Genomic DNA, 23,370 nt, shown 5'->3' on the forward strand with positions numbered 1-23,370 from the left:
TTAGCAATGTAAAACATCTCTGAAGAAGTGCACTTTCTTTGCATCATCTTGGTCATCGATTATGACGTAAAATATGAATGAATTACAGGAAAAAAATTGTTATCTATTTTTTACATATAAGATGGGTTAGGTGATTAATGTCATGGCATCATAGTTAATACGTCATGAAAAGCTGCAGACAACATAATTAAAATGCAACTTATCTATGATTTAGATTATTTGTGATAAAGGTACCGCTGTTAATCATGACTAGAATGTAAAACTTTAGGTAATTTTTATTTATATATATTCCAAGGCTGTGTTGGCACCCGTTATCTAATACAAGTCTGAAGCTCCGTCATTCAGACTTTTATTTTTCGAGTGAGTCATTCTTGCAGCATCAACAGAGCCCTCTCACCCAGTGATGATTCTAGAAAACTGGGGGAAATAAGGGGAGGGTGCACCATGCCACGGTGGCTATGAGATGTTAACTACCTCGCCTGGTATACAGGAGATCACGGGTTCGATCCCAACCCCGATGCCTGCTGCTGTATATTTGGAATTTGCGTGTCTCTCTCCTTGTGGTGCTCGCGTGGATTTTTCTCCGGTACCTCCAGTTTCTCCCTCCGCATTTGGAATCAACATCAGACGTTTAGACTATTTGGCTGTAAATTTCTACGTGATAAGCCACTTCGTTGAGCTGTCATTTTTGGCCAGGTAGCTTCTGAAACAGAGCTATCGAGCTCAGTGGGCCTGACCTGGTAAAATAAAAATAGTTGATCGTTTATTGTCAATGTAATGGAAACAACCCCTAGTGTAATGTTATTGGTGGAATACTGTAAGAGCAGACTTTGGAGGCGAGGTGTTGATTGCCACTATTGTAGCATCTGGTAGCATGAGCTACATTTATATTTTCAGCGTCTCTTGCCAGCCCTTGCGTTGACACCTGTCCTGTGTTAGATCCAGACAGTCTGGAAATTGACATCTGTGTTCGGGTGGCAGGAATTGATCTGCACCGAGATAGGCTACCGGTATCGCTGTGCTTAACTCAATCGCAGTTTACTGCACAGTTTTAACCAGAGACCAAGGCTGACTGGGAACTACGTCTGGGTTTGGTCTAGAGTGGGAAAAGGTGGCAACCCGACCCAGCCTACCCCAAAGAAGCTGCCTCTAAATGGTGGAGTCACGGTCGGGGCGGGGGGACGCATTTGTTGATTAGGAAGCAAAAGCCTCACCAGGCACCGGCCCCCTCCACCCCCACTCGCCCACTCATAGTTTTTAAACTGGCACAAATGGCGCTAGTTTTATCTGCTTGCCTTCAACCAGGTGGGAGACCCAAAGCCACAGCCCCACGTTAAACTTTCTGCGCGTTAGGAATTGTTCCAAGCACGCCTGTAATCCAGGACTGTGAAGGCGAGAATTGTAGGATCGCGTAAATGTCTGAAACTCCTTTCCGTAGGCCTCAAGGTGCTGTACGCTTCAATACCTGCACCACCAACTTCTGCTGTCACATGCCAGCAAGGTGGCACAGCAAGTGAGGCCTAATCGACGTGTCCCATCTGTGCGAAATCAAGCATTGCGCTCCGTCGCATGCGTCACTTTTCTCTTGGTGCTCCGGTTTCCTCCCCTATGTAGAAACACTAATTGGCTAGGAACATCTTAATTGACGCGCTCTCGTGTTTGTGGATTGTGCAGTTTTGTGTGGTGCAGTTGCATCAATAAGGTTGCTTTATAATAACTCAATTATATAATCGTGGGTGCCTGCCCCCCCCCCTCCATCACCAACCTGTACTGTGCAGTGTTATGATCACAACAACCCCCATCAGTATGTATGTATGTTGATCTTCTTTCACAACGGTACGTAGCCAACCATGATAATCGTAGGTGCACAGAAAGGATGACAAACTAAACACGACAAGCAGTTCTAAGGAAACGAGTTTTGAATTCAGGAAAAAAGAGTGACATGGCGTCACCTTACCTGTGCATTCAGCCGGACTAAAATGATAATCTCTATCTTCAAAACACACGGGCTATTGAAAACACAACAAAAGGTATTATTTCAATGAAAATAACGACAACCTGAAGCCACATTCCAAATACACGCTGCTGGATGAGGGCCTGAGGCTTCTGCATGCTTGTTTATTGCACAGTGTCGGTGCGGGAGGCCCAGGACTGGTTCAGACATCATTCGCCACTGATGGTAGGCGTTGCCAGGAATTAAACTCGGGTAAGCCAGGTTCATCGTGTAGTATGGTCAAACAACCACGCCCCATGAGTGACATGATGTAACGAGGCTTTCATCCAGCAGTGGATTGGGAAGTGTTTGTAAATTATTATCATTAAGTAGCTGGGATTTTAAACGGGAATTTTAGTCACCAAAATATATTTCAGCTGCCCCATTGTCATCGGCTTATATTGGACATTGCTTTGATAAGCGGGTTCACCTTTCAGGAAAAAAAAATCAAGAACCAGTTCTCTTTACAGTCATTTATAAGCAATGTAATTTTAATGGTGAAGATTACGTGACCTATTCGTGTTAAGGATTATGAATTTTAATGAAAAATATTAAAATTCCTGAAAATCTGGTAACCCTTTTTGTAGCATTTGTCGAATTTCAATAACTGCTGTAGAGATTTTTTTTATCCCACTCAAAAATGGTGGAATGATGAATTACAGTTCGCATATGTACTCATAGCAAAAACAACAATGCTTGTCTAATAAATAATTAAAGCTTTCGTGACTGCATAAAATTACTCATTGGTTTTTCCGGTAAAGTCACGTATGGAGAAATACAATAAAATTTTATTTTAATATAAATATTTATTTTAATATAATTTTATTGTATTTCTACATACGCGACTTTACTGAAAAAAACCAATGAGTAATGCTTGTCTATTAACAGTAAATACATTTTAAAAAACGTACTGCTATGTGGAAATAATACAATTGTAAAAAAATGCAGGTCAACGGGTGCTTGGTCAGGTAGCGAGATGTTAACTACGTCGCCTGGAATGCAGGAGATCGTGGGTTCGACCCCGACCCTGACACCTGCTCTATCTTTGGAGTTTGCGGTGTCTCTCTCCCCGTGGATGCATGGGATTTTCTTTGGGTCCTCCGGGTTTTCCCACTACATTTTAGAATCAACACGCGTTAAGACTATTTGGCTGCCATACATTTCCACGTGATAAGCCACTTCGTTGAGCTATCATTTGTGGCCAGGTCGTTTCTGAAATAGAGCTATATAGCTTAGTGGGCCTTACCTGGTAAAATAAAACTCGTTTGTAGTTAACAGTCTTGTCATACTCTTTGGTTCTTTCGTGTCATAGTTTAGTTTATTACGAGGTCAGATCGGTAATGCTGTCCCTTGATCGATCTCAGTTTCTCAAGTGAAGATGGTTGATGATCTCAACCCGGTGAACAATGGCTTCACAAAAACAAGTAATGTTAGATCATGGGACCTCCTTTGCCAGCACCAAAATATGATCATAGGGTTTTCCCCTTTTTTCTGACAAAAAGAAAGCTGTCTCTGGTGTGGACCAATCGGTTTCAAGGACAATGCATCTACTATCAGAGTGTTTTTTTGTTTGCATTCTGACCACAAGCATTGTGGTTAATGCAGACATTATGCCTTGTAATAGGTTCGAGTCAAGTCATGTTAAATTTGATTTTGTAACTGATTTGCAAAATTCCATCTCTGAGCATGAGCAAACAATATGGATAACACCCGCTTGTCATGCGACAGCACCAACAACAAAAAATACATAGCAGAGCTTTGGGAAAAGTGTGCCTCCTACTGTGTAAATTATGAAGTGATTATTAAAGAGGTGAAAAATCGCTTCCGTGGAGCATTTTCTGACACGAATGGATTCTTTGACGCATTGAGTGACGCTGTAAGCACAACATGGATCGAGTCTGAACCAATTAAGGCTGTTCGTTAAATCCCCATTGTTTTTGCGATTAAGGCTCAATTATTTGGATTTACATTTCATAAAATTAGCATTCAGAGCGAATGTGGAATAGCATAGCCCTAAAGTATCATTGAGCAGTTGCATCACTGCACATTGATGGTGTTGCCAAAGTGGAATATGGAAGTATGATTCGACAGCACTTGTTCGTCAGCTCCCTGGTGATGGCATCATGGCCCATCTGAGGCTCAGGAAAGTGTTCAACAAATCACTGCCATTTTACGGTATCGGTTGAGGTATAACAAAGTTCGGGTTTGCAGTAAAAAAAAATAACCGTGCTATTGCTTACACATTTATTCCCCCCCTTGATCTCCTTTGACATACATTTGGGAAAAATAAAAAGAAATTACAGTAAATTGCACAGCACTGGGAATGGCTGAATAAAAATAAAATCATTCAAACATTTATAAATCACTGACCACTTTATCACCATTTTGCAACGGTGATGAAAGTTGCAGTTTTCTTAGAGGGAAACCCGTTTCTCCGTGAGCCCTCTGTGTTTTATTTGCCCAAATAATGTCCACATTGTGCACTGAATCAAATGTGAAAGGGCAACATCAAACAAAGCAGTGCCAACTCACAGCATTACAACTCCGGAACAACTCCCCCCGCCCGCCCACGCTATCTATGCACCATTTGTATAATATACCACGACAGCTAACATTGAGACTGGCCTGCTTTTATATGTCACATGGCTTTTGTGCCGGTTGATGTAAATGGTGATATTTATTCGGGCACATATATGCCGGCTTACATCACGTTTGCAGATTGCCTGAGCGCGGTTTATAAGGAGCCTGCTTATTTCAATTACGGAATGATCTCCCGGTTTGCCATTCGCGGTTACGCAGCGTCCAGCTGCAGACGGTAAACCGGCACGATGCTGTGCAATGAAAGGCGACAACACTTATCTTGGGAGGTTTGCAAAGAGGAAGGACCTGTTGCGATGATGTGGAATGAGGTGATTGCTCTTTAGGGGGCGGGGGGCAGAGGTGGTTGAGGCTGTGAGTGTGGCAAGGTCACGGGTTGGGGGAGGAACAGGATACGATCACGACGACGTTATAGTCTTAAAGTCGTGAGGAAGATGCCGCACACGGCTAAACAAGAAGACGCAGGGGAGGAAAAGCGAACGTGTCGAGGCAAAATGCTCGAGGCACATTTTCTCCAGCATTGCCGGGGCCGCTGCAAAACAATCGCGGGGGACGAACCCGTCGCTCTGTGCCGATAGAAGAAAAAAATTAACTTGGTGAAAAGTGCCACGCGTGCAACTCAGCGATCGCACGCGGCCACGCCAAGGGTAATAATGGGGGGAGGGAAATCAGTGCTTACAATTTCACAATCTCCACTGGCACCCCAACCATCCATTGTGCACGGAAAAACGAATCTCAGATAACGGGGTGCATTTGTTGCATAAACTCTCCTTGTCCATGACAACAGCGCTGAGAACAGGAATCCTTTGCTGTGATTAATGTCATGTCGTATGAATAGATATAGCGCCTCATTCCAAGGTGCTTCACAACAAATAATGGGGGGAAATGTACGTAAGATGATAGCAGTCGAAATAAGGAGTGGGTTGTTATTAAAAGTCGCAGCGGTGAATTTGTGGCGACAGAAGGAAAGGTAGTGGTTAAGGAGGGATTGAGTAAGTGATAAGGGTTGGGGTAGTGATAGGGGTCGGGGTAGTGATAGGGGTTGGGGTAGTGATAGGGGTTGGGGTAGTGATAGAGGTTGGGGTAGTGATAGGGGTCGGGGTAGTGATAGGGGTTGGGGTAGTGATAGGGGTTGGTGTAGTGATGGGGGTTGGGGTAGTGATTTGGGTTGGGGTAGTGATATGGATTGGGGTAGTGACAAGGGTTGGGGTAGTGATAGGGGTTGGGGTAGTGATAGGGATGGGGTAGTGATATGGGTTGGGGTAGTGATTTTGGTCGGGGTAGTGATAGGGGTTGGAGCAGTGATAGGGGTTGTGGAAGTGATAGGGGTTGGGGTAGTGATAGGGTTTGGGTAGTGATAGGGGTTGGGGTAGTGATAGCGGTGGGGGTAATGACAGGGGTGAAGGTAGTGATATGGGTTGGGTTAGTGATTTGGGTTGGGGTAGTGATGGGGGTTTGATAGTGATAGGGGTTGAGGTAGTGATAGGGGTCAGGGTAGTGATAGGGGTTGGGGTAGTGATAGGGGTTGAGGTAGTGATAGGGGTTGGGGTAGTGATAGGCGTCGGAGTAGTGATATGGGTCGGGCTAGTGACAGGGGAGACGGTAGTGATAGGGGTTTGGGTAGTGATAGGGGTTGGGGTAGTGATAGGGGTTGGGGTAGTGATAGGGGTAGGGGTAGTGATAGGGATTGGGGTAGTGATAGTGGTTGGGGTAGTAATAGGGCTTGGTGTAGTGATAGGGGTTGGGGTAGTGATAGGGGTTGAGGTAGTGATAGGGGTTGGGGTAGTGATAGGGGTTGGGGTAGTGATATGGATTGAGGTAGTGACAGGGGTTGGGGTAGTGACAAGGGTTGGGGTAGTGATAAAGGTCGGAGGAATGATAGACGTCGGGGTAGTGATAGGGTTGGCGGTACTGACAGGGGAGACGGTAGTGATATGGGTTGGGGTAGTGATTGGGTCGGGGTAATAATAGGGGTTGGGGTAGTGATAGGGCTTGGTGTAGTTATAGGGGTTGGGGTAGTGATAGGGGTTGGGGTAGTGATAGGGGTTAGGGTAGTGATAGGGGTTGGGGTAGTGATAGGGGTGGGGTAGTGATAGGGGTTGGGGTAGTGATAGGGGTTGGGGTAGTGATATGATTTAGGATAATGACAGGGTTTGGGGTAGTGACAATGGTTTGGGTAGTGATATGGATTGGGGTAGTGACAGGGGTTGGGGTAGTGATATGGGTTGGGGTAGCGACAAGGGTTGGGGTATGATAGGGGTTTGAGTAGTGATAGCGGTTGGGGTAGTGATTGGGGGTGGGGTAGTGATAGGGGTTGGGGGTAGTGATACGGGTTGAGGTAGTGATAGGGGTTGGGAGAGTGATAGGGGTTGGGGTAGTGACATGATTTGGGATAATGACAGGGTTTGGGGTAGTGACATTGGTTGGGGTAGTGACAAGGGTTGGGGTAGTGAAAGGGGTTGGGGTAGTGATCGGGGTCGGGGTAGTGATAGAGGTTGGGGTAGTGGTAGGCGTTGGGGTAGTGAAAGGGGTTCAGGTACTGATATGAGTTGTGGTAGTGATAGGGGTGGGGGTAGTGATAGGGGTGAGGGTAGTGATATGGGTTGGGATAGTGATAGGCGTTGGGGTAGTGATAGGGTTTGGGGTAGAGATAGGTGTCGAGGTAGTTACATGGGTTGGAGTAGTGACAGGGGTTGGGGTAGTGATAGGGGTTGTAGTAGTGATATGGGGTGGGGTAAGTAACAGAGGTTGGGGTAGTGACAGGGGTTGGGGTAGTAAAAGGGGTTTGAGTAGTAATAGGGGTTGAGGTAGTCATGGGGGTTGGGGTAGTGATATGGGGTTGTAGTAGTGAGAGGGATTGGGGTAGAGATATGGGTTGGGGTAGTGATAGGGTTTGGGATATTGATACGGGTTGGGGTAGTAACAGGGGTTAGGGTATTGATAGGGCTTGGGGTAGTGATAAGGTTTGGGTTCGTGACAGGGGTTGGGGTAGTTACAGGGGTTTGGGTAGTGATAGGGGTTGGGGTAGTCATAGAGGTCGGGGTAGTGATAGGGATTGGGGTAATGATTGGGGTCGTGGTAGTGAAATCGGTTGGCGTAGTGATTGGGGTTCAGGTAATGATATGATTTGGGGTAATGACAGGATTTGGGGTAGTCACAGGGGTTGGGGTAGAGATAGGGGTTGGGGTAGTTACAGGGGTTGGTGTAGTGATAGGGGTCGCGGTCGTGATAGGAGTTGTTGTTGTGATAGTGGTTCGGTTAAAGATTCGGGTCGGGGTAGTGATAGGGGTTGGGGTAGTGTATGGGGTTCAGGTACTGATATGGGTTGGGGTAGTGATAGGGGTTGGGGTAGCGATAAGGGTGGGGGTAGTGACAGGGGTGAGGGTTGTGATATGGGTTGGGTTAGTCATTTGGGTTGTGGTAGTAAATGGGGTTGGGATAGGGGTTGGGATAGTGATAGGGGTAGTGATATGGGTTGGGGTAGTGATAGGTGTCGGGGTAGTGATAGGGGTTGTGGTAGTGATAGGTGTCGGGGTAGTGATAAGGGTTGGGGTAGTGATATGGGTTGGGGTAGTGATAGGTGTCGGGGTAGTGATAGGGGTTGGATAGTGATATGGGGTTGTGGTAGTGACAGGGGTTGGGGTAGAGATACGGGTTGGGGTATTGATAGGGCTTGGGGTAGTAATAGGGTTTGGTAGTTACAACGGTAGCGGTAGTGACGGGTTGGGGAATTAAAAGGGGTTTGGGTAGTCATACGGGTCGGGGTAGTGATAGGGGTTGGGGTAGTGATTGGGGTCGGTTTAGTGATAGTGGTTTGGGTAGTGATTGGGGTTCAGGTAATGATGTGACTTTGGGTAATGACAGGGTTTGGGGTAGTGACAGGGGTGGTGGTAGTGATTGGGGTCGGGGTAGTGATAAGGGTTGGGGTAGTGATAGCGGTTGGGGTAGTGAATGGGGTTCAGGTACTGATTTGGGTTGGGGTAGTGATAGGGGTTGGGGTAGTGATATGGGGGGGGGGGGGTAGTGATAGGGGTGAGGGTAGTGATTTGGGTTGGGCTAGTAATAGGGGTTGGGGTAGGGACAGGGGTTGGGATAGTGATAGGGGTCTGGGTAGTGATAGGCGTTGGGGTAGTGATAGGATTTTGGGGTAGAGATAGGTGTCGAGGTAGTTACATGGGTTGGAGTAGTGACATGGGTTGGGGTAGTGATAGGGGTTGGAGTAGTGATATGGGTTGGGGTAGTGATAGGGTTCGGGGTAGTGACAGGGGTTGGGGTAGTCATAGGGGTCGGTGTAGTGAAAGGGGTCGGAGTAGTGATATTGGTCAGCGTAGTGACAGGGGTGAGGGTAGTGATATGGGTTGGGTTAGTGATTTAGGATGGGGTAGTGATAGGCGTTGGGGTAGGGACAGTGGTTGTGGTAGAGATAGGGGTCTGGGTTGTGATAGGGTTTGGGGTAGTGATAGGGGTTGGGGTTGTGATAGGGGATGGGGTAGTGATTGGAGTTGGGGTAGTGAAAGGGGTTGGGGTATTGACAGGGGTGAGGGTAGTGATAGGGAATGGGGTAGTGATATGGGTTGGGGTAGTGATGGGTGTCGGGGTAGGGATATGGGGTTGTGGTAGTGACAGGGGTTGGGGTATTGATAAGGCTTGGGGTAGTGATAGGGTTTGGGTTCGTGAAAGGGGTTGGAGTAATTACAGGGGTAGCGGTAGTGACAGCGGTTGTGGTAGTAAACGGGCTTGGGGTAGTCATAGGAGTCGGGGATATTGATTGGGGTCGGGGTTAATTATAGTGGTTGGGGTAGTGATTGGGGTTCAGGTAATGATATGATTTGGGGTAATGACAGGGTTTGGGGTAGTGACAGGGGTAGTGGTAGTGATAGTGGTCGGGGTAGTGATAGGGATTGGGGTAGTGATAGGCGCATGGGGTAGTGATAGGGGTTGGGGTATTTATAGGGGTTGGGGTAGTGATATGGATTGGGTATTGATAGGGTCGGGGTAGTGATAGGGGTTGGAGTATTGATATTGGTGGGTGTAGTGATAGGGGTTGGGGTAGTGATTGGGATCGGGGTAGTGATACGGGTCGGGGTCGTGATTGGAGTTGTGGTAGTGATAGGGGTTCGGGTAGTGATTGGGGTCGGGGTAGTGATAGGGGTTGGGGTAGTGAATGGGGTTCAGGTACTGATATGGGTTGGGGTAGTGATAGGGGTTGGGGAAGTAATTTGGTTTGGGGTATTAATAAGGGTTGGCGTAGGGACAGGGGTTGGGATAGTGATAGTGGTCGGGGTAGTGATAGGGATTGAGGTAGTGATAGGCGTTGGGGTAGTAATAGGGGTTGGGGTAGTGATAGGGGTTTGGGTAGTGATAGAGGTAGGGGTAGTGATAGGGGTTGGGGTAGTGATAGGGGTTGGGGTAATGATAGGTGTTGGGGTAGTGATAGGGGTTGGGGTAGTGACAGGGGTTGGGGTAGTGATAGGGGTCGGGGTATTTATAGGGGTTGGGGTAGTGATATCGATTGGGTAGTGATAGGGTCGGGGTAGTGATAGGGGTTGGAGTATTGATATTGGTGGGTGTAGTGATAGGGGTTGGGGTAGTGATTGGGATCGGGGTAGTGATAGGGGTCGGGGTAGTGATAGGGGATGGGGTAGTGATTGGAGTTGGGGTAGTGATAGGGGTTGGGGTAATGATAGGGGTGAGGATAGTGATAGGGAGTGGGGTAGTGATATGGGTTGGGGTAGTTATAGGTGTCGGGGTAGTGATATGGGGTTGTGGTAGTGACAGGGGTTGGGGTATTGATAAGGCTTGGGGTAGTGATAGGGGTTGGGGTAGTGAATGGGGTTCAGGTACTGATATGGGTTGGGGTAGTGATAGGGGTGGGGGTAGTGACAGGGATGAGGGTAGTGATATGGTTTGGGTTAGTGATTTGGGTTGGGGTAGTAATAGGGGTTGGGTAGGGACAGGGGTTGGGATAGTGATAGTGGTCGGGGTAGTGATAGGGGTTGGGGTTTTGATAGGGGTTTGGGTAGTGACAGGGGTTGCGGTAGTGATAGGGGTTGGAGTAGTCATAGGGGTCGGGGTATTTTTAGGGGTTGGGGTAGTGATATGGGTTGGGTAGTGATATGGTTTTGGGGTAGTGACGGGGGTTGGGATAGTGACAGCGGTTAGGGTAGTGATCTGGGTTGGGGTAGTGATGGGTGTCGGGGTAGGGATATGGGGTTGTGGTAGTGACAGGGGTTGGGGTATTGATAAGGCTTGGGGTAGTGATAGGGTTTGGGTTCGTGAAAGGGGTTGGAGTAATTACAGGGGTAGCGGTAGTGACAGGGGTTGTGGTAGTAAAAGGGCTTGGGGTAGTCATAGGAGTCGGAGATATTGATTGGGGTCGGGGTTAGTTATAGTGGTTGGGGTAGTGATTGGGGTTCAGGTAATGATATGATTTGGGGTAATGACAGGGTTTGGGGTAGTGACAGGGGTAGTGGTAGTGATAGGGTTTGGGGTAGTGATACGGGTCGGGGTCGTGATTAGAGTTGTGGTAGTGATAGGGGTTCGGGTAGTGATTGGGGTCGGGGTAGTGATAGGGGTTGGGGTAGTGAATGGGGTTCAGGTACTGATATGGGTTGGGGTAGTGATAGGGGTGGGGGTAGTGACAGGGATGAGGGTAGTGATATGGTTTGGGTTAGTGATTTGTGTTGGGGTAGTAATAGGGGTTGGGGTAGGGACAGGGGTTGGGATAGTGATAGTGGTCGGGGTAGTGATAGGGGTTGGGGTAGTGATAGGGGTTTGGGTAGTGATAGGGGTCGGGGTAGTGATAGGGGTTGGGGTAGTGATAGGGGTTGGTGTAGTGATGGGGGTTGGGGTAGTGATTTGGGTTGGGGTAGTGATATGGATTGGGGTAGTGACAAGGGTTGGGGTAGTGATAGGGGTTGGGGTAGTGATAGGGATGGGGTAGTGATATGGGTTGGGGTAGTGATTTTGGTCGGGGTAGTGATAGGGGTTGGAGCAGTGATAGGGGTTGTGGAAGTGATAGGGGTTGGGGTAGTGATAGGGTTTGGGTAGTGATAGGGGTTGGGGTAGTGATAGCGGTGGGGGTAATGACAGGGGTGAAGGTAGTGATATGGGTTGGGTTAGTGATTTGGGTTGGGGTAGTGATGGGGGTTTGATAGTGATAGGGGTTGAGGTAGTGATAGGGGTCAGGGTAGTGATAGGGGTTGGGGTAGTGATAGGGGTTGAGGTAGTGATAGGGGTTGGGGTAGTGATAGGCGTCGGAGTAGTGATATGGGTCGGGCTAGTGACAGGGGAGACGGTAGTGATAGGGGTTTGGGTAGTGATAGGGGTTGGGGTAGTGATAGGGGTTGGGGTAGTGATAGGGGTAGGGGTAGTGATAGGGATTGGGGTAGTGATAGTGGTTGGGGTAGTAATAGGGCTTGGTGTAGTGATAGGGGTTGGGGTAGTGATAGGGGTTGAGGTAGTGATAGGGGTTGGGGTAGTGATAGGGGTTGGGGTAGTGATATGGATTGAGGTAGTGACAGGGGTTGGGGTAGTGACAAGGGTTGGGGTAGTGATAAAGGTCGGAGGAATGATAGACGTCGGGGTAGTGATAGGGTTGGCGGTACTGACAGGGGAGACGGTAGTGATATGGGTTGGGGTAGTGATTGGGTCGGGGTAATAATAGGGGTTGGGGTAGTGATAGGGCTTGGTGTAGTTATAGGGGTTGGGGTAGTGATAGGGGTTGGGGTAGTGATAGGGGTTAGGGTAGTGATAGGGGTTGGGGTAGTGATAGGGGTGGGGTAGTGATAGGGGTTGGGGTAGTGATAGGGGTTGGGGTAGTGATATGATTTAGGATAATGACAGGGTTTGGGGTAGTGACAATGGTTTGGGTAGTGATATGGATTGGGGTAGTGACAGGGGTTGGGGTAGTGATATGGGTTGGGGTAGCGACAAGGGTTGGGGTATGATAGGGGTTTGAGTAGTGATAGCGGTTGGGGTAGTGATTGGGGGTGGGGTAGTGATAGGGGTTGGGGGTAGTGATACGGGTTGAGGTAGTGATAGGGGTTGGGAGAGTGATAGGGGTTGGGGTAGTGACATGATTTGGGATAATGACAGGGTTTGGGGTAGTGACATTGGTTGGGGTAGTGACAAGGGTTGGGGTAGTGAAAGGGGTTGGGGTAGTGATCGGGGTCGGGGTAGTGATAGAGGTTGGGGTAGTGGTAGGCGTTGGGGTAGTGAAAGGGGTTCAGGTACTGATATGAGTTGTGGTAGTGATAGGGGTGGGGGTAGTGATAGGGGTGAGGGTAGTGATATGGGTTGGGATAGTGATAGGCGTTGGGGTAGTGATAGGGTTTGGGGTAGAGATAGGTGTCGAGGTAGTTACATGGGTTGGAGTAGTGACAGGGGTTGGGGTAGTGATAGGGGTTGTAGTAGTGATATGGGGTGGGGTAAGTAACAGAGGTTGGGGTAGTGACAGGGGTTGGGGTAGTAAAAGGGGTTTGAGTAGTAATAGGGGTTGAGGTAGTCATGGGGGTTGGGGTAGTGATATGGGGTTGTAGTAGTGAGAGGGATTGGGGTAGAGATATGGGTTGGGGTAGTGATAGGGTTTGGGATATTGATACGGGTTGGGGTAGTAACAGGGGTTAGGGTATTGATAGGGCTTGGGGTAGTGATAAGGTTTGGGTTCGTGACAGGGGTTGGGGTAGTTACAGGGGTTTGGGTAGTGATAGGGGTTGGGGTAGTCATAGAGGTCGGGGTAGTGATAGGGATTGGGGTAATGATTGGGGTCGTGGTAGTGAAATCGGTTGGCGTAGTGATTGGGGTTCAGGTAATGATATGATTTGGGGTAATGACAGGATTTGGGGTAGTCACAGGGGTTGGGGTAGAGATAGGGGTTGGGGTAGTTACAGGGGTTGGTGTAGTGATAGGGGTCGCGGTCGTGATAGGAGTTGTTGTTGTGATAGTGGTTCGGTTAAAGATTCGGGTCGGGGTAGTGATAGGGGTTGGGGTAGCGATAAGGGTGGGGGTAGTGACAGGGGTGAGGGTTGTGATATGGGTTGGGTTAGTCATTTGGGTTGTGGTAGTAAATGGGGTTGGGATAGGGGTTGGGATAGTGATAGGGGTAGTGATATGGGTTGGGGTAGTGATAGGTGTCGGGGTAGTGATAGGGGTTGTGGTAGTGATAGGTGTCGGGGTAGTGATAAGGGTTGGGGTAGTGATATGGGTTGGGGTAGTGATAGGTGTCGGGGTAGTGATAGGGGTTGGATAGTGATATGGGGTTGTGGTAGTGACAGGGGTTGGGGTAGAGATACGGGTTGGGGTATTGATAGGGCTTGGGGTAGTAATAGGGTTTGGGTAGTTACAACGGTAGCGGTAGTGACGGGTTGGGGAATTAAAAGGGGTTTGGGTAGTCATACGGGTCGGGGTAGTGATAGGGGTTGGGGTAGTGATTGGGGTCGGTTTAGTGATAGTGGTTTGGGTAGTGATTGGGGTTCAGGTAATGATGTGACTTTGGGTAATGACAGGGTTTGGGGTAGTGACAGGGGTGGTGGTAGTGATTGGGGTCGGGGTAGTGATAGGGGTTGGGGTAGTGATAGCGGTTGGGGTAGTGAATGGGGTTCAGGTACTGATTTGGGTTGGGGTAGTGATAGGGGTTGGGGTAGTGATATGGGGGGGGGGGGGTAGTGATAGGGGTGAGGGTAGTGATTTGGGTTGGGCTAGTAATAGGGGTTGGGGTAGGGACAGGGGTTGGGATAGTGATAGGGGTCTGGGTAGTGATAGGCGTTGGGGTAGTGATAGGATTTTGGGGTAGAGATAGGTGTCGAGGTAGTTACATGGGTTGGAGTAGTGACATGGGTTGGGGTATTGATAGGGGTTGGAGTAGTGATATGGGTTGGGGTAGTGATAGGGTTCGGGGTAGTGACAGGGGTTGGGGTAGTCATAGGGGTCGGTGTAGTGAAAGGGGTCGGAGTAGTGATATTGGTCAGCGTAGTGACAGGGGTGAGGGTAGTGATATGGGTTGGGTTAGTGATTTAGGATGGGGTAGTGATAGGCGTTGGGGTAGGGACAGTGGTTGTGGTAGAGATAGGGGTCTGGGTTGTGATAGGGTTTGGGGTAGTGATAGGGGTTGGGGTTGTGATAGGGGATGGGGTAGTGATTGGAGTTGGGGTAGTGAAAGGGGTTGGGGTATTGACAGGGGTGAGGGTAGTGATAGGGAATGGGGTAGTGATATGGGTTGGGGTAGTGATGGGTGTCGGGGTAGGGATATGGGGTTGTGGTAGTGACAGGGGTTGGGGTATTGATAAGGCTTGGGGTAGTGATAGGGTTTGGGTTCGTGAAAGGGGTTGGAGTAATTACAGGGGTAGCGGTAGTGACAGCGGTTGTGGTAGTAAACGGGCTTGGGGTAGTCATAGGAGTCGGGGATATTGATTGGGGTCGGGGTTAATTATAGTGGTTGGGGTAGTGATTGGGGTTCAGGTAATGATATGATTTGGGGTAATGACAGGGTTTGGGGTAGTGACAGGGGTAGTGGTAGTGATAGTGGTCGGGGTAGTGATAGGGATTGGGGTAGTGATAGGCGCATGGGGTAGTGATAGGGGTTGGGGTATTTATAGGGGTTGGGGTAGTGATATGGATTGGGTATTGATAGGGTCGGGGTAGTGATAGGGGTTGGAGTATTGATATTGGTGGGTGTAGTGATAGGGGTTGGGGTAGTGATTGGGATCGGGGTAGTGATACGGGTCGGGGTCGTGATTGGAGTTGTGGTAGTGATAGGGGTTCGGGTAGTGATTGGGGTCGGGGTAGTGATAGGGGTTGGGGTAGTGAATGGGGTTCAGGTACTGATATGGGTTGGGGTAGTGATAGGGGTTGGGGAAGTAATTTGGTTTGGGGTATTAATAAGGGTTGGCGTAGGGACAGGGGTTGGGATAGTGATAGTGGTCGGGGTAGTGATAGGGATTGAGGTAGTGATAGGCGTTGGGGTAGTAATAGGGGTTGGGGTAGTGATAGGGGTTTGGGTAGTGATAGAGGTAGGGGTAGTGATAGGGGTTGGGGTAGTGATAGGGGTTGGGGTAATGATAGGTGTTGGGGTAGTGATAGGGGTTGGGGTAGTGACAGGGGTTGGGGTAGTGATAGGGGTCGGGGTATTTATAGGGGTTGGGGTAGTGATATCGATTGGGTAGTGATAGGGTCGGGGTAGTGATAGGGGTTGGAGTATTGATATTGGTGGGTGTAGTGATAGGGGTTGGGGTAGTGATTGGGATCGGGGTAGTGATAGGGGTCGGGGTAGTGATAGGGGATGGGGTAGTGATTGGAGTTGGGGTAGTGATAGGGGTTGGGGTAATGATAGGGGTGAGGATAGTGATAGGGAGTGGGGTAGTGATATGGGTTGGGGTAGTTATAGGTGTCGGGGTAGTGATATGGGGTTGTGGTAGTGACAGGGGTTGGGGTATTGATAAGGCTTGGGGTAGTGATAGGGGTTGGGGTAGTGAATGGGGTTCAGGTACTGATATGGGTTGGGGTAGTGATAGGGGTGGGGGTAGTGACAGGGATGAGGGTAGTGATATGGTTTGGGTTAGTGATTTGGGTTGGGGTAGTAATAGGGGTTGGGTAGGGACAGGGGTTGGGATAGTGATAGTGGTCGGGGTAGTGATAGGGGTTGGGGTTTTGATAGGGGTTTGGGTAGTGACAGGGGTTGCGGTAGTGATAGGGGTTGGAGTAGTCATAGGGGTCGGGGTATTTTTAGGGGTTGGGGTAGTGATATGGGTTGGGTAGTGATATGGTTTTGGGGTAGTGACGGGGGTTGGGATAGTGACAGCGGTTAGGGTAGTGATCTGGGTTGGGGTAGTGATGGGTGTCGGGGTAGGGATATGGGGTTGTGGTAGTGACAGGGGTTGGGGTATTGATAAGGCTTGGGGTAGTGATAGGGTTTGGGTTCGTGAAAGGGGTTGGAGTAATTACAGGGGTAGCGGTAGTGACAGGGGTTGTGGTAGTAAAAGGGCTTGGGGTAGTCATAGGAGTCGGAGATATTGATTGGGGTCGGGGTTAGTTATAGTGGTTGGGGTAGTGATTGGGGTTCAGGTAATGATATGATTTGGGGTAATGACAGGGTTTGGGGTAGTGACAGGGGTAGTGGTAGTGATAGGGTTTGGGGTAGTGATACGGGTCGGGGTCGTGATTGGAGTTGTGGTAGTGATAGGGGTTCGGGTAGTGATTGGGGTCGGGGTAGTGATAGGGGTTGGGGTAGTGAATGGGGTTCAGGTACTGATATGGGTTGGGGTAGTGATAGGGGTGGGGGTAGTGACAGGGATGAGGGTAGTGATATGGTTTGGGTTAGTGATTTGGGTTGGGGTAGTAATAGGGGTTGGGGTAGGGACAGGGGTTGGGATAGTGATAGTGGTCGGGGTAGTGATAGGGGTTGGGGTAGTGATAGGGGTTTGGGTAGTGACAGGGGTTGCGGTAGTGATAGGGGTTGGAGTAGTCATAGGGGTCGGGGTATTTTTAGGGGTTGGGGTAGTGATATGGGTTGGGTAGTGATATGGTTTTGGGGTAGTGACGGGGGTTGTGATAGTGACAGCGGTTAGGGTAGTGATATGTGTTGGGGTAGTGATAGGAGTTGGGGAAGTGATAGGGGTTGGGGTAGTTATATGGGTTGGGGTAGTGATTGGGGTTAGGATATTGATAGGGGTCAGGACAGTGACAGGAGTTTAGGTACTGACAGGGGTTGGGGAAGTGATAGGGTTCAGGGTAGTGACAGGGGTTTAGGTACTGACAGGGGTTGGGGTAGTGATAGGGGTTAGGATAGTGACAGGGTTTGGGGTAGTGATAGGGATTGGGGTAGTGATAGGTGTTGGGGTAAGGATATGATTTGGGGTAGTGACAGGGGTTGGGGTCGTGATAGGGGTTGGGGTAGTGACAGGGGCAGTGACAGGGGTTGGGGTAGTGACAGGGGTTGGGGTAATGACAGGGGTTGGGGTAGGCCTGGTCCTCTCTCGGGAGGCGAGGGCAGGGAGTAGTATTCGTAGGATGATGGGTTGGGGGAGAACAGATAGGGGTTGTTTTAAAAAAGCAACGCAAGCAGGTTGGTGAAGATTGTTGTACGTGCAGTGGGAGTTTGTTCAGTGAAAGGGAGCAAGAAGGGAGCATAAATGAAAGCGTGACTGGGTGCAGGGCAGACAGCAGAAGAAAGTCAATCTGTGGATAGCGGGATGAAGTTCAGATCAGCCGCACCCTACAAATAACACGATTCACAAATATAAGGGTTCCAAAAAATAATTTCACTTAACCTGTCATTATTATCTCACGAAAATTATTACGTCAATATGCACTGCGTTGCTATTATTGTATTCCCTCAAGTTTCCACACACTACCCTTGCTGATGCAATTCATCACGTGTAATTAATTCCACGTTTAAATCCACTGGCAAATCTAGCACAGAAAGACTAAGGAATTCTCAACACTGCGTTAGCAATTGGAGATTCCTTGTAATCATCATCATGCGACCACGGGGTTATTGAAAGATATCTTGTTCGTGCATCACTTCGATCGCCATCATCTGCGAGCCATAAAGCAGTACCGTACTGCATCAAGCGAGTGCCAGAGGGTGTGCATGGCACAATACCCGGTTCACGTGCGCGAGGAAGACGAAGGATGACATGGATATATAACATCAAAGCATGGACGAGGCTCACGCTGGAACAGACAGTGGGGATAGCAGAAGACGGAAGTCAGTGGCAAAGGATTGCCCGTGGTGCGGCCAACCCTAGGATCGAAGATGGCTTGAAGACATGGCACCTGGGTCTCCTTCCTGCCAGCGCGCGTTAGACAATTCACGTGGGCTTAAAGTGCACTTTGCCTGGCACAAGCACCGTGGTCACGTCACCGCCACTGAGTGGCTAATCGGGGTTGTTGTTATTATTGTTGTTTTCGACAAGGCAAGGAGAGAATGGGGCTTCCATGGCATTCATCATTAATCCTTGTGGCAAATGGACAACAAAATGCGAATCCCGCTGTCGGAGCAAGGCGGGGCTGTAGCCCTTTCCGAGGATATGAAATAATCAACACTTTAGGACAAGTGACTTGAGTTGATGTTCGATGAATATGAACGTTATAAACCAGGTTTAACCAAGTATCCACCTGATTTTGACGGCGTTTAATTCCTGAAGGACGTGTAAATAAGCTCATTGGATTATTTTAAAGAAACAACGATAACAACAAAAACCCCAGCATTATTTTATAAAGCTGTGTATTTTGAGATGTTGAACCATCGTTACACAGGAAAGGGCACTCGGGGAAAAATGTAAAAGTTCGAGGAGCCTCCACCTTTAATGTATTCTGACATCACCCTAGTGCAGCAATCTGTGCACAGGGGCATCACCTGGATAGTTCTTTGTTTATTAGCTCTGGCAGAAGTCAGTCTTTCAACCCCGCCAACATCTACACCCTGTACAGCATCTCAATGCATCGCCTCCCTTTTGCCCAAATCACGTATTTCTTTTAAATAACGATTGTAAACTAATTTATTTAAAACAGATTTAGGGTGTTTAGTTTGTTGTCCTTGCCGCGTACCTCTGATTAGCACGGTTGGCGATGTACGGTGCGAAAGAAGTTAAACATACATACATTTCCAGATTAAATGTTGACCATGATCACTAAGCTCTTGCCATCCAGCGCTACATCATCATGAAGTGATTTCCATCCATTGACACTATGACCCCAAACTCACATTCACTCTCACGTCCTGTCGTGATATGATCTCACCTTGGCTTGGTGCTAACTTCTCTCAGTTAAATTTTCACAAGTGGTCTTGATTATTAAAAGCTCCACTCTCAGTAAATACTGAGGTTTGAGTGTCAACCGTCGGAGCTTTGACATCACACTGGGAAAGCGTGTGCAAAACTTTGTAATTGTCTTTGATCCGAATTTCTAATTATTTTCCCACATCTCTCTCTCTCTCTTTTCCTACATATCTCAAATATGCAGCATCTCCTTCATGCCCCATTCCCTTATCCTGGCCGCCACTGAGACCCTCAGCCAAGCCTTCCGCACATCAGGACTTGACTGTTGCAACTCTCTTCTCTCTCTGTGTGAACTCCCCAAAACCCTCATCTCCAAATTCCCAATGATCCAAAGTGAAACTGTCAAAATTCTCACCCGTACTAATGAATGAATGCATGTTTAACTTCTTTCGCACCATACGTAGCAACCGTGCGAATCAGAAAGCACGACAAATTAAACACAAATTAATGAGCCCATATTACCCCAACACTATAATCCCTCCATGAGCCCCAAATCCAATCCCAGATCGATGTCAAGATCTCACTCACCATCGTCAGTATCCTCCGTGGACTCGCCTCTGCTTACCTCTCCGCTCTCAACTCAATGCGCTCTCCTTCATACGCACTCTGCTCCAGAAACCGATGTTTTTCTGTCGAAGCCCTCAGCCAAACCTTCGCTTAGTGTGGGGGGGGGGGGGGGTCCCTCACCCCCCTCTGCTAACCCCAGGGTCTGAGACTCCGAGCCATCCTTGTTGTTGACTCACTGCCTCCTTTTCAAGTCCAGGTTCATAATCTCCCCCTTATTTTCGCTCTGCCTCTGTAGAATCAATATGCTATATTGTTTCTTGCACAGGGGCCTGAGATGTGGTTGAATTTTGAAGCGATATAAATCCACATTGTATTGTTCAGTGCATTACGAGATCACGTAATTCGTTGTCAATATGATCAATATATTATGCATCCAATGCAAAAGCTGATGTGAAGCGCCTTTTTTTTCTTTCAGTGTTTAGTAAAATAGATTTTATCTGCTGTACTGTAAAATGAAATGGCAATTATGATGTTTAACAAAAATATATATTTGCAGTGTCCCTTTAAATCACTGCGGTTGAGCATGTTACCCAAAGAGTGAATACTTTAAGGCATTGCCATTGAGGAGTGTGCTGATTTTTTGTATATTACAAATTGAATACAAGTATTTCATATAAATACAAAAATACGTCAAAAATATACATTCCTAATACACTAAGTGCAATGTATACCAGTGTGTATATACTAAAATTACATGTGCTTTTAAGGAAAACATATTAACCTGTTCATAATAATTCCCCATACACAATTATAAGAAAATAATTTAATTTCTACATCACCTTTACATTGCATGAAGCGCATATTCAATTGACAAACTGAATATATCTTTTTTCTATTAAAACCAGTGTCTTGCCTGTTCCATGTCCTTTCTTCTGCGGCCTTGACAATGTATTTCTCGTTTGAAAAATAATTGCTCCTCTTCCCCAGAAAATTACTTATTGCGTAAGGTCACGTAATACATTGTACCATCATCAATACAGGACGCGAGTCTGAGGTAGTATTCCGAATGCCACGGGTATATCCAGCCAGTCACTGTCAAACGCCTCAAGTTTCTCTATGGACAAAAGCAAAAGTGGCAGATGGGGATAATGCAATGAAATTGTTCTCCTTATAGTTATCTGCCCCCCTCCTACCCGCAAAACAAAGGGACAGTTGGTAGTATTGTTTACAACGAAGTGCAAGTTAACTTTTGCAACAATATACAATTCCAGGCTTAACCTATCTCTCTCTCTCTCTCGCTCACTTTCGTCTCATTTCCTCATTTGCTGTTATGAAATAAAAGACATATGGGCTTTGTCGGTTCTCACAGTGGGGGGCCATCCAGGCACTGCTACGCAGGTGCGGATCCGGAATACGAATCGGCGAATCTCGCAAGGAGCAGCAGCAGCAGCAGCAGAAGCCGGTCTCTCTAGCAATTAGTAATGGCCACACACACAGTGCTCGCCATTGATTGCGTTACTTTGCCGATGGAAGTGTACACGACGCGTTACAATAAGACTGAGTGGTGGTAATGTCGATTACGCTTTCGCTCGCTTCCCTCTCTCTCTCTCTGCGAGCCTGTAAATCAAGTGGCACCGCCGAAACGTTCACACACATTTAAAGATGTCACGGTCAGTTTCACACACGCGAGATTTTGGACGGCAAGCCAGTCCCACTCGCCCTTCGTATGTGCATTGAAAGCAGATTCATGTTTTTGTTTGCAACTATCGCAGACAAACATCTGAAAATGCAGGGAAATGCTCTGAATTTGTTTCCTCTCCGACTGAAACAATTCTAGTAGTAGGCATTTAAAAGAGTTACCTACATATAATGCAGCAGCACCTCATCACCGTTAACATCCAGCACATTCACCCAGTCACTGCGCTGATTAGGGTCACTCCCGAAAAAGCAAAACCTCTCCTGCAAACGCCTATCGTTTGGATAACAAAAAAAATACTTCGAACATACATAGAGAAGATTGGAATGCAATAATGTTGTAAAATATAGTCGTGTCATCCGCGTGTGTGCAATGCATTCGTATTCAATGAGTTTAACCTCTTCCCCAAGGAACATCAAATATAATTGCCAATTGGTTATTTGTCACATCTGCACTGGTATGTAAATGGATAATATTTTAATGGCACGACAGGGGCCATTACAATTGATTGTCTTAATATAGTGCCGTCATATAGTGCATCGTTAACAAATTCGTGTGGCGTGAGTTTTCCCCCCCAATTTTAAACAGTTAAATAAATACCAAAAAAAATAACGTACATTACCTGCAAATGACAGGCAGTCGCGCATACTTGGCACCCAACCCGATCCAAGATGTGCACTGTGAGTTTAATTCTGCAGCTCCGTAGGGTTAACCGAGACGAACAAAATCGCGAAATGCACACGAAGACAAGAGGCCGTTTTTGGTTGAACTCCCCTTCCTTCCATTAACGACTCTATAATCCTTCGGAGGGCGGCGGGGGGGGAGAAAGTGAGACTCGGTCTCACTCCCAGGCTCCTTTTGTCACCGTCACTGGCTCCGAGGCATGCCCTGCATTTTAAACACATCAATTTACTACCGTATAATGAAACCGGTCACAAGCAAACAACGGATCCCGCATGCGCGTCTCTACCGCGAGATGTCTTTACGTTCCCGGCAAGAACGAAGTGCCGGTCCCAATGTTTACATTTATGCTTTTATAAGAACACCTTCCCCCCCCCCCATCTGCAATACAAAATATTGTCTCAAACGAAATAACCCTGGCTATTCTGTATTGCACTTTGTATACCTACTCGTGTGTGCTGCGCTCCTCCAAATCTGTACTGCACTGAGAAGCAGCAGACTGCGGTCGTGATTATATGTATCAATGCCGCACGTGTGGTAGTAGTAGTAATAATAATAACAGCACGCACTGCGCGTCGTGCAGGTACAGAGAGCGATCTCTCTCTCTCTCGTTTTTTTGCCGTTCCCTCCGCATTGGGCAGACGCTGCGAGGAGCACTCCCGAGATCGCGATGCGCTGTGTGCGTGTGTGTGTGTGCGTGAGTGTGCGTGTGTGTGTGCGTGTGTGTGTGCGTGTGTGTGTGTGTGCGTGAGTGTGCGTGTGTGTATGTGTGTGTGTGTGCGCGAGTGTGTGCGTGGGTGTGTGTGCGTGTGTGTGTGCGTGAGTGTGCGTGTGTGCGTGAGTGTGCGTGTGCGAGTGTGTGTGTGCGAGTGTGTACGTGCGTGCGAGTGTGTGCGAGTGTGCGTGTGTGTGCGTGCGTGTGTGTGTGCATGCGAGTGTGTGTGTATGTGCGTGCGAGTGTGTGTGCGAGTGTGTGTGTGCTGTGTGTGCTGTGTGTGTGTGCTGCGTGTGTGTGCTGTGTGTGTGTAAGTGTGTGCGTGCCAGTGTGTGTGTGTGAGTGTGTGAGTGTGTGTGAGTGTGTGAGTGTGGGTGATGTGTGCGTGTGTGAGTGTGTGTGA

General features: G+C 48.2%; 1 protein-coding gene across 12 annotated transcripts in view; it reads right to left on the reverse strand.

The window, feature by feature from the left end:
- Positions 1-23,370, reverse strand: part of LOC116939852 (adhesion G protein-coupled receptor B1-like) — a 218,573-nt gene that overhangs the window by 194,427 nt on the left and 776 nt on the right. For 4 of the 12 annotated variants that reach the window (XM_076065256.1, XM_076065258.1, XM_076065257.1 and 1 more), the window contains exon 1: positions 22,702-22,951. The exons of 1 other annotated variant lie outside the window; for it this stretch is intronic. Coding sequence is in view for 1 of the 11 variants with exons in the window: in XM_032948766.2 (XP_032804657.2) it covers positions 19,897-19,899 (3 nt within the window). In the remaining 10 variants the exon portion in view is untranslated. 7 more of the 12 variants (XM_076065262.1, XM_076065261.1, XM_076065259.1 and 4 more) reach the window with 7 other exon arrangements.

Source organism: Petromyzon marinus, chromosome 7 (genome assembly GCF_048934315.1).
Source record: "Petromyzon marinus isolate PM22_M1 ecotype Great Lakes invasive population chromosome 7, UKy_Petmar_22M1.pri1.0, whole genome shotgun sequence".
NCBI lineage: Eukaryota > Metazoa > Chordata > Hyperoartia > Petromyzontiformes > Petromyzontidae > Petromyzon > Petromyzon marinus.